At 40.3% G+C, this 17,901-nt stretch overlaps 1 protein-coding gene across 11 annotated transcripts in view; it reads right to left on the bottom strand.

Moving 5' to 3' along the window:
- The window catches only part of WDR20 (WD repeat domain 20), a 73,910-nt gene that overhangs the window by 7,244 nt on the left and 48,765 nt on the right, over positions 1 to 17,901 (bottom strand). For 4 of the 11 annotated variants that reach the window (XR_009460295.1, XM_059723236.1, XM_019481573.2 and 1 more), the window contains exons 2-3: positions 13,930 to 14,112; positions 5,927 to 7,207 (exon numbers count right to left, since the gene is read on the bottom strand). The exons of 1 other annotated variant lie outside the window; for it this stretch is intronic. Coding sequence is in view for 6 of the 10 variants with exons in the window: in XM_059723236.1 (XP_059579219.1) it covers positions 5,927 to 7,207; positions 13,930 to 14,112 (1,464 nt within the window). In the remaining 4 variants the exon portion in view is untranslated. Of the gene's footprint in view, positions 1 to 127; positions 272 to 1,059; positions 7,208 to 13,929; positions 14,113 to 17,901 lie in introns of those variants that run through there. 6 more of the 11 variants (XR_363349.4, XR_009460297.1, XM_059723237.1 and 3 more) reach the window with 6 other exon arrangements.

The following is a 17,901-nucleotide window of genomic DNA, read 5'->3' as shown; positions in this document are numbered from 1 at the left end:
TGCTCAAGCAAGCCTTCAGGACATACTTCACCTGTTTCTCCATCTGCACATACTTTCAAAGACAACAAACAAAACAAGAACAGCAGCACTGCTATGCCCAAATGGATTCAGATTGCCCCCTTCCTACCTCTTGAAGTACCAGACAATCCTCTGATGTTTAAAATCCAACAAGTTAGATAAAGAGACTTCTCTCAATGACTCTACAGAAGTCGCGCTTCAACAGGGAAACATCTCTGCCTTAGTTTGACAGGACTCAGGATGACTCCAGAATCTGTCAATAAAAAGAACTTTAAAAGGTCCCAAAAGACAAGCACTAAGCTAGAAAACAAGTCTCCCAATCATCTTTCTTGGCTGCTTGTACAAATAAACTTAGCATTTATTCAACAGGATGGAGAAGGTTGATGAAGTATTCTTATTCACTTCTGATGGAAGGGAGGGGGCCACACTGGCCTAACTTCACTATCAAGCTCAGAAACAGTTTTACTTCTAGATGGCAAAGACCCTGAAACAACTTCTTTTGAGCCACATCTTTAAGGCGGCAATCTCCATTTTCTACCACAGAGCTTCAAGGTCTAAGCAAGGCTGAGATGAACACCACAGCCTGAACTTGAGTTCAGAGGAAAGAGCTCCTGTAGAGTTCGACAAGTTCCATTCAACTGCTGCTTGATGGATGTGCATAGACACAGCTTCTCTCAAACTTGGCTAAATTACCAGTTTAGAACTGAATTCATCGCTTTACCAAATTTATTTCAAATTGCTTGTTTAATCCTTACGTATCAGAACAAATGTGATCTTGAAAACAGAATTAAAAAATTAGAAGCGAGAACTCTAACCCCACATTTGATTGATACTAACTAGAGAACAAATTTGAAATATATTTACTTAAAAAAATTATGCGATTTAGTCAATCCTTTTATGTGATAAAACAGCTAAGGAGCTAGCCACTTCACTGGACCCATTTGTTTAGCAAAGTATGTACAGCATTGAAAAACCTTTAATTTTTTCCATTCCCACTTTTAGCTCATGTGAAAAGGTATTGAAAATTATCTACATTTACAGTTCAGTCACACATTTTTATTTAACATCAGTATACAGAGGACAACCCCAGCAAATTTTTTAATGTCAAGTATTTAGTAAAGTTTTTCAGCTGTAACAGTGACAATAGAACAGCTAAAAATAAGCAGTATGAAACAAACATGATTTTTTAAAATTATAAATATACCAACAATACTTCTTAAAGCTTAATTATTGCAACAGTTAATTTAACAATATTTTATGTTAGAAAGGCTCTATGAAATTTATTCAAGTTGTCAAGAAGTTAGATGGAAGTGTAAAAAGGAAATACATATGAATTTTACTTTTGATATTCACTAAAGGTATAGTCAATACAATTTTGTACAGTATCACCTAACATGTCAATCTTGTAACAAACTCAAGTATACAGAATTCATAAAAATGCAGGAAAAAAAATCTTGTCTTTAATTTTTACATGTAATTTGACAATAAATTAACTGACACAAAATTTTGTTATTGAAACAAAGGCAGGCCAGCATTTTTAATACCAATTTAGTAGCTTTAAACTGTTAGAGGGGCAGATGTATACAGACATTCTGAATACATAATCAAATTAAGAGGTGATAGTTCAAATCAAGGAATTTCTGGAAGTGTTCAGTAAAAGTCATGTTATTTCCTACTCCATTCACCCTCATCATAAAGCTTTTACTGGATTCTGATCTTCGCTGGCTTCACTGAAGTCACTAGGTCATACTTCCACTGTGCACACCTTGCTAGAAATCACCACACCACAGCATGAGCTGAATTTCATCCTGATAACGAGGTGTGCTAGGTGCAACCCTGCTATTATGCCCATTAGAGAAAAGTTCAAATATTTCAGCTTGGTACTCTGATGCCTTACAGCCAGGATTCAGTTTTACTATAATCATCCCTGAAGTTTATATAGATACCATGCCACTTTTGAAAGAGAACTATTTGATAGTATTTAAGAATCAGCAATTGAACTTCAATTGTAATGGTGAAATGCCCCTTTCCATTGAGGAAAAATTAGTACATGTAACCGCTTTTAATTCCAATATAGTAAATGAATGTTTAAGTACTTTTTTTTTTTTTTTACCATAACAGTCATACCAAAACATGATACTGCACTACAATTGTAGTTAATTGGAAAATGCAAATGCAAGGATGTTATAATTTAAGTCTAGATTCTCCTGTACAACAAGAATGAAATAAATATTTAAATTCCATGTGCATTTTGTTTTACCAAGTGGTAACGTACTCATTCTGCCAGGGTATATACTGCCATTTCACTCAAGTATTCCTTCGTTGTGTCCCATCTTACCTTGAGCTGTCTTACAAGAGATAGAGTGGGCAATTTTCCCTTGATATAAAATGAAGTGGTTGTAGAACACTGTGAACAGGTTAAGTGTGTGTCAGCCATCTGGGTAGGTAATTCAGTTTATTTTTAATAAATTAAATAATTATATTAAAAGAATGCATTTAGGATGCTAGTCATGCCTAGTAAAAGTGATTTAGTCAAAGTAATGAGCAATCAAATAAATTGCCTTGCATAAAAATGTGCACAGCATTTTGACTGCATTTGTAGATCCTTGCAGTTGGAAGCAACTGGCACTGCGATCTGTATGCAGTTTAATATTTCCAGCTCCCTTTAAGCTGTTTTTCACATGGTAGGGATAAGATCATTATGATTATCATAAGATCATTATGATTTCTATGACCCCCTCCCTAGGTTTACCTAGGGAGCAATCCCCACAGGCAGTATGGCTACAATTACCTTCTCAGACATCAACCCACCCTCCACAAATGAGACCAAGATTGAATTCTGTAGTCAGATTTCCAAAAGGAAAAGAACAATGATTGACAATTCATTTTGGACTGTTAAAGCATGTCACCTGTCCGCATTCCACTGGCCCAATTTAAATTTATTTTTGTAAATTCCTTGCATTATTTCTGACCAGAAGTTAGCATAGGAGTTTTAGAAACTTGTTTGGTTCATATTTGACAAGAACAGCTTATCCAATGAAGAAGCTCAAGGTACGATGGTTTAACAGAAATTGTAATCGTTCAAAAAGCTTGTAGTGTTCGCTGTACGGAGCATATAGAGCAGTGCGGCAGTGCCCCATGCTGCTGTGAAGACCCATTGCTAGATTTCCAGCCAAGAGCAGCAGATATTAAATGCTGCATACAAGGTCAGAGTAGAATACTGGTCACAGGGTTGGCCATATACATGCTTTGATGGCTCTTACAAAAAGGAGGAAAAAAGAAGAAGAGGGAAAGATAGGGCTGGCTCAACAGCAGCCATGCTTTGTACTATAAGATTAGTTCAATTTTCTGTCTTACGCTCTGTGTTGGCAGTGGAAGGAATTCAATGGAGGCCCTTGAAAGCAAGAACGGAATGAATTTAGTAAAAAGAGAGAGAATTTTCATGTTTAGTTGTTGTAGGACAAAAGGGGGGGGGGGGGGGGGGGGGGGCAGTTGACTGTCAAGAAGCCAGTCAGTGAGAGGAAGACTAAAAGGTAGCAGCTTTATATCCTAGAGTGCCAGACTTACCCAGGGATAAAGCCACTGGCAGGATAGAAATGTGTGGTATATAACCTAGTAAAGAGACGTTACCATAAGTGTTTTTATACTTTGACATTTCTCATTAAATATGTATAAAGTTATAATAAGTGCTCTCTCATAAACAAAAAGGATGCTTATAACATCTTTCTGGCACAAATATTTTCCCAACCCCCTGTAAACATGCCACCAAAACTTAGTTTATACCAGCAGAGTGAGCTCACTGTAAATGCAAATCCAAAAAAAACAAAACAAAACAAAAAAACCCAGAAAAACAAATCCATCTGAAAATTTCTAAGTAAATACATCCTAAACAATATGGCATTTACATCAGTGTGCAATATTAATTTTGAAAGTGAAATTTAGCATGAAAATGACTTACCTGTAATTAAAGTTTTCCATATTGGCCAAATACATAAATCCTGATTTTTGGTACTGCATACTCTATCTCTGAAATATTTGAAATGTTGTATTCCAAATCAAAAAAAAATCATCAATGCATAAACAACTGTTTAAAATTACATATCCTTCAGTTTAACAAAACCTGACTTACTATCTGAAAAAAATTTTGAGGGGTACAAAAACAGATCTGGAACAAAAAGAAAAAGATGCATGCTATGCTGGATACCTGAGACACTGATGCATATATAATTAAAGTTACTTTAAAAAAACGCATAAACAAAAACCAAACTGTGGCTTGCAATAAGTCACAGAACTAAGAGAAAAGTGGTTCTATTGTTTTAGCTCATGTAGTTTCAATATTCTAGGTCCCCCCCCCACCCCCATGTACTAAATATCCATAAAATGTAAAGCAGTGCCCTTTTTCCAAAAGGTGTGCACACTTTTCAGATTTAAATCTAGTTATCAAGTGTGCATAAAGATAACAAGTGGGAGAAAGGTTCACAAAGTGCACACACACTAAGACAGACAAACTAAAGGTTTTGTTTGTCGGTTGGTTTTAAACCACAGAAGCTTGGCATTTCAAAGCAGCTAGAATCACCAGTTCTCTTTTAGAGACGATTCTGAACCATGTAATTTTAAGATTGCCACAACTACCTTGCAACAGAGATATAAAGTTATGTTTTATTTTTCCTCAGGTCTATTCATTGATCCAACTTCAAAAACAGGACTCTTGAGAATCAAGTAGTTTAGACCAAAGGAACCTTGTATTTTCATTTAAACAGTTCAACTGGGAAAATATTCTGATAATTTAGAAGTGAATGCTCCAGTAATGTGATAATATAAACCTCTCAATTGTTTGAAGACCACTGGAAATAACTAGGGCATCCTCTACTAGACTGGTGCAGTTACTGCTCTGAAAATAGCATCCATCTCATTAAACTGTTGCTGCAAACAAAGCTATCTTGGCACAAGGCGCTTAAAAGTTATGAGAGAGAAAACAGCCATTAGTTCTAGACTTATTCAAAGAGATAAAAAACAAATCTGCCATGCAGTGGAAAAAATAAATATTGTATTCCAGTTTAAGAGGATGTCCCAATAGGTCAAAAATCTAAAAATGGATTACTTTAATGAAAGTTAAATTGATAGGACAAGTGTCTGCCTTAAAGGAAATCTGCCTCCGAGTTGATTAGAAAGCTGATAATACTGGACAAAATATGAAGCCATTTATACAGAAAGTTAAAATGGATCTTCCTCATGTGGATGGACTTCTATATAAATCAAACTGTAAAAATCAGAATCGTGTGTGTACTGTACTAACATATTTAACAGACTCAAAATTTCACAGATGTGCTAACAATCCCTGATATGGTTAGAGGATTTGAAAATAAATTGTTCATAAAAATAACTGACATAAGATGCAACATCTTACATGAACATGGCAGAAATCCATAAAAAGGTATATAGGGTAAATGCTTTGGTTTCCAGTTTTCAGATGGTACACTTAAGGTATAAAACGCCACATTTCATGATTGAATCACAGCAGCAGCTTTTCATAAACTACTCATGACTGCAATATTTAGTAGGAAAACACCTGACCAATTACAATATTGTCACTCCAGTGACTGACTTTAAATCTACATTTTAAATAGCTTTCACTGTGTTGTGGTTATACTAAAATATAGGAACACTAATTGTTACTTTAGATGCACAGTATTTCTCTTGTTGGAAGGCAACTATATTTAAGAACTGTACCGAAGACACTTCAAATCATTCAGAAATATGGCATGCAGTATCCAAAAGTATGGCTCTGAGGAAATAATCTTTTTACATTAAGCATAAAGAAATTGTATATTCAACATTCATTTCTATTGAGAGAACTGCCTATTCAGAGGTCTAGTTCTGTGATGCAGCATTAAGGATTAAAACTTACCCCTTTACCAGGCCTTGCCCATGTGCAAATAAATCCCTCCTGACAAGCAGTGACTATACAGTCTTCAAGAAAAATTAACACAGTCAGTCTTTCATGTGCTATCTTTTTACAGATAAGAGGCTCTAACAAGGGAACATCTTCCATTCTGGGACAGAGAGGTGTTCCCAAAGTTTTAGCTGGGTCCGTTTTGGTTTTAGTAACTAGGTTCAGTTTGTCACTGCTCTTGCTAGATATATGTCCCATGCTATGATTTCTCTTGTGATCTTTTTCATGGTGTCTTTCCTTCCGATCGTGTAGTGATAGGGTTGCAAATTTACTAACACCAGAAGCAATGGCACCATCCATGACACTGCTTTTACTGCCAGCATTTGAGACTGCAGAATGCGGAAGGCTGTTTGACCGTGGAAGAGGAGGAGGTACAGAGTTTCCAGGTGTTGTGATACTGTTGCCATTACTTCCTGGATTAGTTCCACCACTTCCTGCAGGTGGACTTGTGGCATTCATAACATTTGTGTGTGTCCTTGCTCTCGAGAGAGGTTGGTGGGGAAAGAGAATATCTTCTGTAAGGTCCCACAAACAGATCTGCGTGTCCTGACCTACTGAGCCAAACCTGTACGTAACACTTACTGGACGACTGTCTGTAGAGTTCCTTTTTGACAACCTAGATTGTGTACTATTTGCTCGATCTCTGCCAAAATGAAGGAGGTCTTGGAAATCCTCATCACTTCCACTAAATTCCATTGGGTCACTCTCTTCTACGCTAGTGGTATATGGGTCAAAAGCCACAACACTGACCCATGATTTATGTCCATGGCCTCTAGCTATTACTCGACAGTCCACAAAAGACCAAACTGTTACTAAGTCATCCTCTCCACCTGTTACAATATATTTCCCATCAGGGCTCCAACATACACATAGTAGTCCTCCAAAGTAGCTTTTCATTGTACCATGTAACTCCACTGAATCAAAGTTAAACACACGAAGAAAGCCATCCTGGCTCACACATGCCAAGAATTTCCCATCTGGGGAAAAGGCAAATTCATTCAGGGCCCCCTCACCTACTGTCCATTTAAGCAGAGGGTTTCTTGTGGATTTACTCTTGCAAGTGTGGACTGCAAAGTTTTCTCCTTGTTTGAGTAGCTGGTAGTGTGGGGCTGTGGTGCCACAAGTGTGTTCCACGTTATACAAGTACATACTGCCACTGGAATGAGCTACTAGGAAAAGGCTTTCCGAACCTGGTACCCATTTTACACAGGTTACTCGGGATTTGTCTATTAGTCTCTGTGAAAAAAAAAAAGGAAAAAATATACATCAGAAGAGTCTGATATAGTTTTACATTATCAATATCAAGTTTTACTGAATTCTGGTCACTCAGAACTTAAGGAAAGTGTTCTAAGCTTTTGGCATAGGAGCTTCTAATTGCAAAATAGCTCCAGATATCTTGAGGTATTATCAAACAATTAGGAAGAAAAATTACAGTTTAGAGAAAGGTACTTTGGGAAGGTTTATTCTTATTGGTCCAATGTTTTGTTTCAAAGAGAATCTCTCAATTAAGCCAAAGTTACTATACATCACCATTTAATATTCTTAGCTATATGGTTTTTTACTGAACACTGGAAGAAAGTTAAGCCATAAGTTCTAGCAATGGGCATGATCTGTGTGAATATGCTAACCACCTACCCTCTACAGAAAGCTTACAGGTTAGCAATTAAAAGTAAAAGACCAGATCATATTGGACGTCATATTCATGGAACACATCCTCAAACAAAAACCTTTTGGAGACCACTAGAAAATTCTAGAGTTTCCAAAGTCCACAGATTAAGGTATGCCAAGCTGCAATCAATATGTGCAGCAATTACTTTAATTTTAAACAACCCAGTTTAGAGATGGAGAAGACTGCTGGCCTACACTTACATTTCAGAGACTTAAAAAATAAAAACAAAACAACCAGACCCTTTTTATGAATATTTTTTATACATGTCAGTCCAGAGAAACTTTGCAGTCTGTTTGGTCGCCCCATGTACAAGTAGTCTCCTTTTAAACAAATATACTGTAATAGATTCTACAACTGAAGATGGAATAGGTGGCCACATTAAATAATATCCAAATGTGTTCCGTCAATTGTCTTGTCAGTGCTGAAAAAACACCAAAGTATTACCTGGTTGCTTGAGCCTGATTACCTAGTAGATTTGTAAACCCAGCTGATCAGCCATGCCACACCCATCTGATCACTTGACACCTACAACTTGATCTAGAAACAAGTGATAACAATATATAAGGGGAAAGATAATGGGCCATAGGTTGTAGGTTGTGTAATTCAAATGCCCTCTCAATTAAGATTGTAACAAACAAATAAAGAGGAACTCCCAGGAAAACACTGGGAACTGACTAGCTGTGAAATGTACTTGGGTATGTCAGAGAAAAAGTAAAACTGACAGATGAGGTAACACTACTCATTCTAGAACCATGTCTGCCACTTCGGCAAGCAGAAGTTAAGCGATCATTTTAAGCTATCTGGAGCACTTGCTGCCGTTAGTCCCAGTAGATAAGCTCCGCCAAGGACTTGACACTATCTCCTCCACTATCGCCTTGCAGGAGTAGTCACTGTATTTGAAGGTTCTGAAAACTACTTCGTCTCACATACCACATACCTCCAAATAAGACAAGTGCCTTTTCCAGTCATGGCCAACTGTGACAGAATAAGTCCTCCTAGAAACAGAGTGTCCAGGAAGCATAGCATCACGACAGTATGGGTGAAACAGCAGAAACTTCCTAGGGTAGAATGACAGCAGCAAGGCTAGGCCCCAGATCCTTGCAATGACAGTAACAAGACGGTTCTTCTTTACTGTAAATAGTTCTTTGCAAAGTTCCGGTAAATAAAGGGCTGTTCCCATACCACAAGCTTCATCAAAATACTACAGCCTACACACAGCAGCTCACTGGCCCTGAACCAGCTCAACTGCTCCTTCAGGCACAATCAACTGTGCTCAACCAGTAGCTATCACTGGGACAGCATTAACACAGGAGTCTGTCCCTTCTGCTTGCTAGGGCCAGAGATCAGCAGCAGCCATCTTGGGACCCATTAGAGCACTGCATCTACCTGGTTTCTATTCATCCCCATCTTTATTCCAGCAAAGGAAAATCAGCTTTCCCACTTCAGATGGACACTCCAGTTTTAGAGGGCTGATTTTTTGGGGGAAGGCTGTAAGTAGTGTCAGTAAATATGGTAATATCATCTAGCAAATTTCTTCTGAAACAAGAAGGGTCTTCAAAATGAGTTTTGTTCAGTTTGCGACAGTTTAAAAAAAAAAAAAAGTGTCCCATGTTTTCTGCATTTGAAGAGAGTTAAGATGCTTCTGTTTTGTTGTTGATCATTTATGCCTTTTCAGTTGTACCTCTAATGATACTAGTTAGAAAACTACCTTGTGCAAACAAGGACAATGATGATAGGGAGACAGCAAGTAAGAATCTACATCAATTTTTTAGCCGTTAAAACATGTGCCACTATGGTACAATGAAAGATTCCCCACATTGCTCCATTACTGTGACCAAGAGCTCCTACCTAGAGGGGTAAATATTATTCCAATGTTTATACTGAAGCAGTATTTGAAGACCACATTATGTTAAGTACTGTAAAAAAGATGGCAAACCCTGCCCCAGAGAGCTTACAATCTAAAAAGTTAATAAGCCCATACAAACACGCACAGAGGACAGGGAAGAGTAGATAAGGAACCCCACCTGCACCCTCCCCCCCCCCCCCCCCCAAAAAAAAAACAACAACAAAAAACAACAGACATACAAACTAGGGTGGGCAGAATTCTTAGCCAGTCAGGAGCAAGTGATCACAATTAATCATCTGCTTACCCATTACAAAGGGTGCAGTTTTACAAGTGTATGAAGAACATGCCAAGTTTTGGGGAGGATCCTGAATAATGTGGTGAGTTCACCTATTTTAACTGTAAGCTTCTTCTACTCATGAAATACAGCAGGGGAGAAAGCACTAAAACATTTGCTGGAGAAGCAGGCAACTAAGGCTCATCTTGGTGTCTTTGCCAAGGGTAACAGGATGAGACTAAGTATAGGTAGACTGAGACTGAACTGTGAAGAGCTTTGAAAGCCTGGATAAGAACTTCATGTTCGCACTGAGTGCAAAGGGAGGGACTTTAGCAGTTAACCATCAAAGTTTTGAACAGACTTGAAGGGGCAAGGCTACAGCCCGAGGCCAGAAAAGGAGGAAGAGGAAGAACCTGAAGTCAATTGAGGCATAAGATGATCAGGACCTGGCCAAGAAGTTTGGTGGCACAGATAGAAGGAAAGTTGGAACTTGGAAACGTAGGACAAGAAGAATCAAAACTTAGATGCTGCATAGATGCACAGGTCTAAGGAAAAGAGTTAAAAAGAAAGCCAAGATGAGTTAATAGTTTATTTGCCTTAACCTAAGCCTGAAGATGCAGTTGGTCAGGGTAAATGCTTTTCCACTAGAAAAAAAGATCACCAATTCTTCTTACATACAACTAGAACTAGATAGTTTTCCAGCACTGTAGACATGCACTGAATTTACACAGCCACAGCAGTTTCATAATCTCACCAAAATGAGCAATCCAAGTCCTTGCATCTTATATATTTTATTAGTGTGGCATTTCAAAATATGGTAATGAAGTTTAATTCAATCTTGTTGGATTTTACTCATTAGGCAACTGTAAGTAAAAAGACTCCACTGTAACTAAGTTAAGGTATTTTGCTAGTCACATGCATCAGAGAACATTTTTACTGCCTGGACTGCTTCAGGGTAGGAGATCAGCTTGTGAAGGAGGCAGCAGTTGCATCTCTGCCAACTACTCATCCAAATCAAGCTGCTGCTTTCAAGTCGCATCATAGCTTCTCCAACCTCTATCATTTTTAACTACATGCACAAATAAGTCCCAAGTCTTGAATGTCTGTCTGACAGTATCTATTAAGGGCTTCTTGCTGCAAAACCCATTACAGTTCATATTACCAGGTTTGCCATTTTTACCTGCAGACCACTACACTGGCTTTAAAAAGTTCCAGTTACATAAATATGAATCAACATAAACATTTCTATTTTAACTGTCCAACATTAGTACAGGCAGTAAATGTATTACTTTGTTTCAGTTTCAATCTCTGCTACTACTAATTTCGGTACTGTAACGCCTGCCTCCAGATGTTCATTTTGTAGTGCTACAAAACATTTATAACACTACAAAAAATAAAAGTGCAGCCACATCTTCAAACCCCTGGCTGGAGCACAAAGACATGCTTTTCAGCCACAGGGTGATAAAATACTGCTCCACAGCTCACCCTCCGCCCAACTCCTGGGTGGTTTGTCAGTGAACTGGAGAGGTCCATGGACAGGCTTGCGAGCCCAGGTTCTGGGAAATCCAAAAGTTCAAGTTAGTTTCTGGCTTCCTGGGAGTTCTTTAAACTCCCTAGGCTTTAAGGAGCTACTGGTGTTCAGTCATCATGAGCCCTTTAAAGTTCCTGGATTAACAAGTAGCCCCAGAATCTTTGTTGTCCTGGCTCCCAGGAGACCTCCCATGGGGGCAGGAGCTGATCAGCACTGCCTCAGATGCTTGAACAGAGGCATGGGTGAGGGGGCTTCCTGCAAGTGACAGTAGGGGGCAGTCCCCTCTCACAATCAGCCCCTGCCACTGCTTGCAGAGAACCCCTCCCCCCACATTACTGTCCAACTGGGATTGTTCCTGGCACAGGTGCTTATTTTTGCTGGAGGGAGCCTAAGATGATGGATATGTGCCCCCCAGCATGTGGGGAAGGGTGGGCTGTGGGCACAGGCAACACGTGGAGGGGGGGCAGTAAGGGGTACAGGTGATGAAGCAGGGACGGGGTAAGGAAGCACATCCCGCCCTCCCCCCCGCCAAGGTTTGTGCCCAGTGAGTCACAGGTTGCAGCTGGGTTGGACCAGCTCCAGACAGGAGCTGCCTCTATGGCCCAGTGGAGGGGACCTGTTGTGGGAGGGAGCATGTGTCACCATAGTCAAGGTGAGAAACCCCCTGCCCACCTAGCAGGAACTGGGGCACAACTTGGTGCTATCACTGCTGCTATGCCTCACCTTGGCAGCCATGGCAGCACAGCGGTCCTACCCACATCAGATATTGCCTGCTGGGCTGCAGAGGCAGCTCCTGCCCAGAGCTAGTCTGGCCCTACCGCAACCCCTATGGGCACAGACATCTTAGGGGGCACATGCCCCCTACCACGTCACCTTGCCCCCCACCCCTGCACTGCATTGCCAGTACCCCCCCCACCCCTCCCCAATCACTTGTCCCCTATCACAGACTTACCTGGAGGGAGCTGCAGGAGCTCCTCTCTACCGCTGCTTGGCTGCCGTGTGCACACAGATACACATGGAGCCCCTCACCTCTGATCGCCTCCCTGCTCCCCCCAGCTCCAAGCAGCCCCTTGCAGGCTGGAAGTCTGACAGCCTGCAAGGGGAAACCCGTGGTTTCCTGCATTTTTCTCCGTTAAAGGAGAAAATCCATTTTCCCAGTGAATGGAAAACCTAGATCCCTGGCCTCAGTCATTATTCCTAAGAAATATGATACAATTTTCCTCAGGTTTGGGCCCCAGCAGCCCTCTTCCCCAGCAGAAGGGAGGCCAGGGTCCTCAGGCCCCCACTTACTCGGTGCCTATGGCTCCCAGGGACCGGAAGGTAGCTCTGCTTGCTGTACCTCATCCCACTGCGCCCAGGTCTCTTCCAGGTTTCTGCCCAGCACCATCCAGGAAGAGCACACACCAACTGCTGAAACTTCCTTAGCCTGACGAAGGGTTTTTGAACCCGAAAGCTTGCTTAATAACTATTCTCCAACTATTTGGGTTGGTCTAATAAAAGATATCAAATTCACCCAAGGAACCTTGTCTGCCTATGTCCTTAGACCAACACGGCTACAACCTAAACCCCTGCCCAGCACCAGAAACTTTAAAGGAGATGCAGGCAGCCTGGGAGCTACAAATCACCGTTGGTTAACATGCCCAACTTTTGAATTGCAGGTACACTTATTAAAAGGGACCAGGAAGCAGTGGGGATAGGGAAGCCTGAAAGCCTCCCTGATACTGTGCCTCTGAGCAGGCTGCTCTCCCCACCTCTGGTGCAGAGCACAGTGGGATTGGTGGGGTTCCTCTACCTGGCCAGATGCTCAGCTTCTCCCAGCATTACAAAAAAGATGCTATTTAAAACAGCAACCTCTGTCATAGACCTCTCAGTGTAGCTTTACCCTGTACAAGCTTTAGTGTATCCAGAATTCAGGCATGCAACCGTCTTGTCTATCTTACAGTTCAGTCATACAAGTTGCATCTACACTTCTGATAGAAGTGGTGGGCAACTTTCACAAGTATCATGAGTTCATCTATGCTGATAGGAACTCAAGGGCTGAAACAAAGTTCTATCAGTTCAGTTTTCAGCATTTTTGTCATATGAACAGCCGTCACAGGAAAAAAAAAAAATAATCAGCTGCTATTGCAACCTCATCACCACAGCTCCCACTGATGCAGTTGTACCTACGGCAAATTACAAATCCTACTGGTGCTAGTACATATGAGGGAGAGAGGGAGAAGGGGGGAAGGAGCTCCAGTTGAATCATCAGTATTTCCCCAGTCAAGAGTAGGGAAATGCAGGGGGGGAAAGAACATGAAGAAACCAAACCCCAAGTGTTTTTTGCTTGCTTTCTGTGGAAAGGCACCCAAGTTTTACCTTTATAACAGTCATTTAACCAGTCAGCTAGTACAGGTCCATTCAGGCTGATTGAACAATGGGATGTTTGAAGACATCTACAGAAAGAATCTACAGAATTTTGATTTGTGAGCCCCAAGGTGAATCTGGTTCCACAGTGGATAAAGTGAAGACAACTGATGGTGGCTTTCTGATGCTCAGCACTAGACACACCTTTTCCAGAAACAGATGTCTAACAGAATACAACTTTTAGAAATGACAAGTAAGTTTGCATGCACAAAAAATTAGGATTCCCACTTACTTCCTCATTAAATAATTTGCTAGTTTCTTTTTTAATAGGGTCTATAAGTTGGACCTGGCCAGCAGAGAAGCCCACTAGGAGAGAGACACTTTCTGCTGTGGCTGTTAAGTGATTGAAGTCATGACATGTAGGTTGTGTTCCTTTGTATATCCTTTTGTCTATTGGTTTACTCAAGTCAGCAGCCTGTAAAGAGAGCAATGAGAACAAAATTAAGATACATGGTTATGAACACACCTTTAACAGACTAAATTCTATTAGCAAACAAATTAGTACATAGCAACAAGATTAACAAAGGTTAAATACAAATCACAAAATATTAATTTAAAAAGTAACTTTGTGTTTGCTTTCACAACAACAAGTAGCAAGATACCTTGAGCAATTTAACACGCCAAGAGTTTCCTCTGACAATACACCTTTCAGCTTCACTAAATACTGTGCCACAAACCACATGTGAGTGACAAATATCTTGATTCTAACTTTCAGGAAGCTCATTTCCAAGAGGACTATTTGAGGCAGGGGTGCAAAGAGAGAGAAGGGGATTAAAAAGGCAAGGAGACAAATGAATGTAGGGGGACGACTGGAGAGAGATTAGTTTTCAACTTTTCTGGAACACATAGAAGTAACAGCCTTTCATACCAAATTAATTGATCAAATTTTTGGTGATTACTGAATTAAAAAAAAAGCAACCCAAAAACCTGTGCTGTAAACTGTAACCTCCTAACAGAGATATTTAGCCATGTTAGTCTGAAGTCAGGCAGAAGGCAGAGTAGAGGTGTACTTGGTACATACAAAAGTGCCTCATAACCTTATGACCAGACAGCACTGAAAAAACAGAAAATATTAGAATAAAGGCAAAAGAACACAAATAATTAGCTTTAAAATACCCAAGTCTTCACATAGAAGACTCAGAAAAGAAGAGAAAAAAAAAAGGGACTCAGACTGACAAGTCAGAAGCGCAGAGAAACTTCTACATTACAGACTGAAGACATTGACAGTTTTAAGAAATAGACAAATTGAAGTCCTGCCTGTCCTGGAAGACTGATGACCAGAAAACAAGTGAAACGAGGTCAGATGAGTCAAGACTCAGAGGCAAGTGATTGAAAAGGCATTTTAGATTAGTATAAACAGATTTTAAAGAATTTCACTTTAGGCCTCCTTTCTTTGACAGGTTCTATTACAAAACTCAGCACTCCCATGCCTTCAATTAAGATATAAAATTATACAGCATCTTCAGGCACGCAGGTTCCATGTTCAGGAATCTTTGTTTCAGCACCACTCTTACTACTACAGAAAACAACGATGAGATTCAGAATTTGTAACAAAACTAGAGATTCTTCTAAATCATTTATAGAACTGGGACATTCTGCGGCTATGACTTGTTCTAAAAAGGAATAGTTTTGGTGTACAAGCTCTCAGTTTTTTCTAGGGGTTCCTCCCCCCGCCCCCTCTTTACACAATGTAAAATTTCAGGTCCTCTTTGGTCTCTTCAAGACTAGAAACACTGCCCTGTATCCATACGGTCATAATAGCAAAGTAACACAAAACGGAACAGGAAAATCTACGTTGACTTCTTAAGTTACAAGGTTCAGAGACCAATGGGCTCAGCCTGCATACAGCTATACAAGCAGAACCATGCTGGTCAGTCATTACAGGGGAGGGCTTGGCCAGCTACACTAAGCATGCCAATTGAGACTGCTTCCATCCATATAAACAACTTTGTAGTATATATGCAGCTACTGGTGGAAGTTATGCTCTGTAGTGCGAATTAAAGTTTATAAACCAATTTGAACCAAATCAGGACCTTCCATTCAACTGGTTAAGGAAACACTCTAGGGGAAGGGAAAGAAGTCTTCTATCTGTGGACTCTGTCAATGAAAGAACATGATCCTTATACCGAGATGCAAGTTCTACAGTTCCCTTAGCTAATGGGATTTTACTAGCAGCATCCCTTTGGAAAGGCTTCAAAACAGAACTACATGAGGAATTTAAGTTTACTAGGATTACGTTTTAAAGAACGTTCTGCAAGAAATCACCCACAAATATCCGACTGCCCAGCTTCTAGAGTTAAACGTGTACAGAGAGAAGCTGACAAGCCACCCTGCAGATCACACAGTACACGCAAGACCTTTCAACTCCAAAGACTATTACTGTTCTCAGCAAGTGAGCTATGATGCTGTTTGCAGGAGACAAGATTGACAAGCAAGTTTCATAGGTGCATCCTCTCACCCCTCTGGAAATAGTGGAATTTGATCCTCTAAAGTTTAAACCTTGAGATGCCCGATGATAGTCGCATGAGTACCGACTTATGAAGAACAATGGATGGTAGCTCACAAAGACCTATTGAACAGCCAAAGTATGCCCAAGATTCTCTTGAATATGGTATCTTTGGGCCAAAGAGGAACAATATTTCTTGCACTCCAAAAAACAACAACAACAACAACAAAACATACTGCTCTGCCGATAAGGAATTACATCACTGTGGAATGTGCAGTATCGTATCTCAAGAGACAAAGCCTGTAAAACTCAGGCATCCTTGAGGGAAATGCATAGGTATTTCCTTTAAGGACTTAGAGATGCAAAGCCCTTTATGGACCAGACACAGCTATACTTGATTCTCAGGAAAATGAAGACACAAGATACGGAAAATGCTATATTAGAAGCAGGTAAAGACAGAGAGAGATCCTTCTTAAAAAGAAAGGACAATGGGTGTCAGATGGAGGGTGCAAAGACACTAATTCAACCCAAATGTTACTCTGTAATACAGGATGGATACTGACCAGCTGGCTGCCTACAGTAAGCATTATTACAGCACCTGATCATGAGTGACAGGGGAGCCAATTTCCATTTGGCAAAATGCTTACAACAAATCTACCCTATGACAAGTCCTGATTGCATTATAGTAAGTTACACTGGTACACCCTTTGTGTCCACTCCACTGGTTAACCTCATCACCAGAAGCAAACTTCCTACAGCCCAAAACACACCAAATGGATCCAGATCATACTATGACATGGAATGCAAAACCTGTCAACATATCTCCACCACCCCAGCAAATACTACATCCCACAACAGAACCATCAGCATTCCTGGATCTTATAGCTGCACCTCCAGAAACGTAATATCTCATCCAATGCACCAGATGTCCTGATGGAAAATACATCGGAGACCAAACAATAACCGCGCACCAGAATGAATGCACACTGGAAATCTATCAAAAACAAGAATACCCATTTATCTGTGGGGACACATTTCTCAAAAGAAAACAACTCTCTCCAATTTCTCAGTTCCAATCCTCAAATGGAATTTACAAAACACAGTACATAGATAAGCCTATGGACTGTACTTCATCAACCTCCTGGATACAAAGAATCATGGACTAAATATAGACATTGGATTTATGGCACATTATAACCTGCCTGACACCTGACTCCCCAGGTACCTCTCCACTATTTACCAGCAGGCAGACAAGGTTCTTTGGGTAAATCTGGTATCTTTTATTAGACCAGCTCAGACCAACATGGCTACAACTTAACATCCCTATATAGTTACTAATCACTTCAAGCGTTATCTTTACTTAGAAACGGTGACTTACTGGCAAAGGCTGTCCATCATGTGTCCACTCCAACTTTATTTTAGAAAAAGTCAGGACACTGAAGAAACAGTCTCCTTTTCCAATACAGGGCCACTAACTGACAGTGTCCCTCCCTCCTGATCTTCTGGATAACTCCAGATAGTAGAGAAAAAGAGTGTATACAGGAGACCTAATGAACATCCCTGAGAAAGAAACTATGCTTATGAAAAAGAAGATTCAAGAGCAGTAAAGAGAAGAACCTTGTAGTTTGTCTGTGAGTAAGTCTAAACAGGACCCCAAATTTCCTCAGCAAGGGCATGGGCAGAAGACCTACAAGGTAAGAGGTCAGGGATCTGCAGCATGTCAGCAGTAGCTGACAGTAAGCAACATGTAGCTTATAG

Source organism: Alligator mississippiensis, chromosome 2 (genome assembly GCF_030867095.1).
Source record: "Alligator mississippiensis isolate rAllMis1 chromosome 2, rAllMis1, whole genome shotgun sequence".
NCBI lineage: Eukaryota > Metazoa > Chordata > Crocodylia > Alligatoridae > Alligator > Alligator mississippiensis.
Note: the sequence above shows the minus strand (reverse complement) of the source record. Positions and strands in the feature narration are given on the sequence as shown.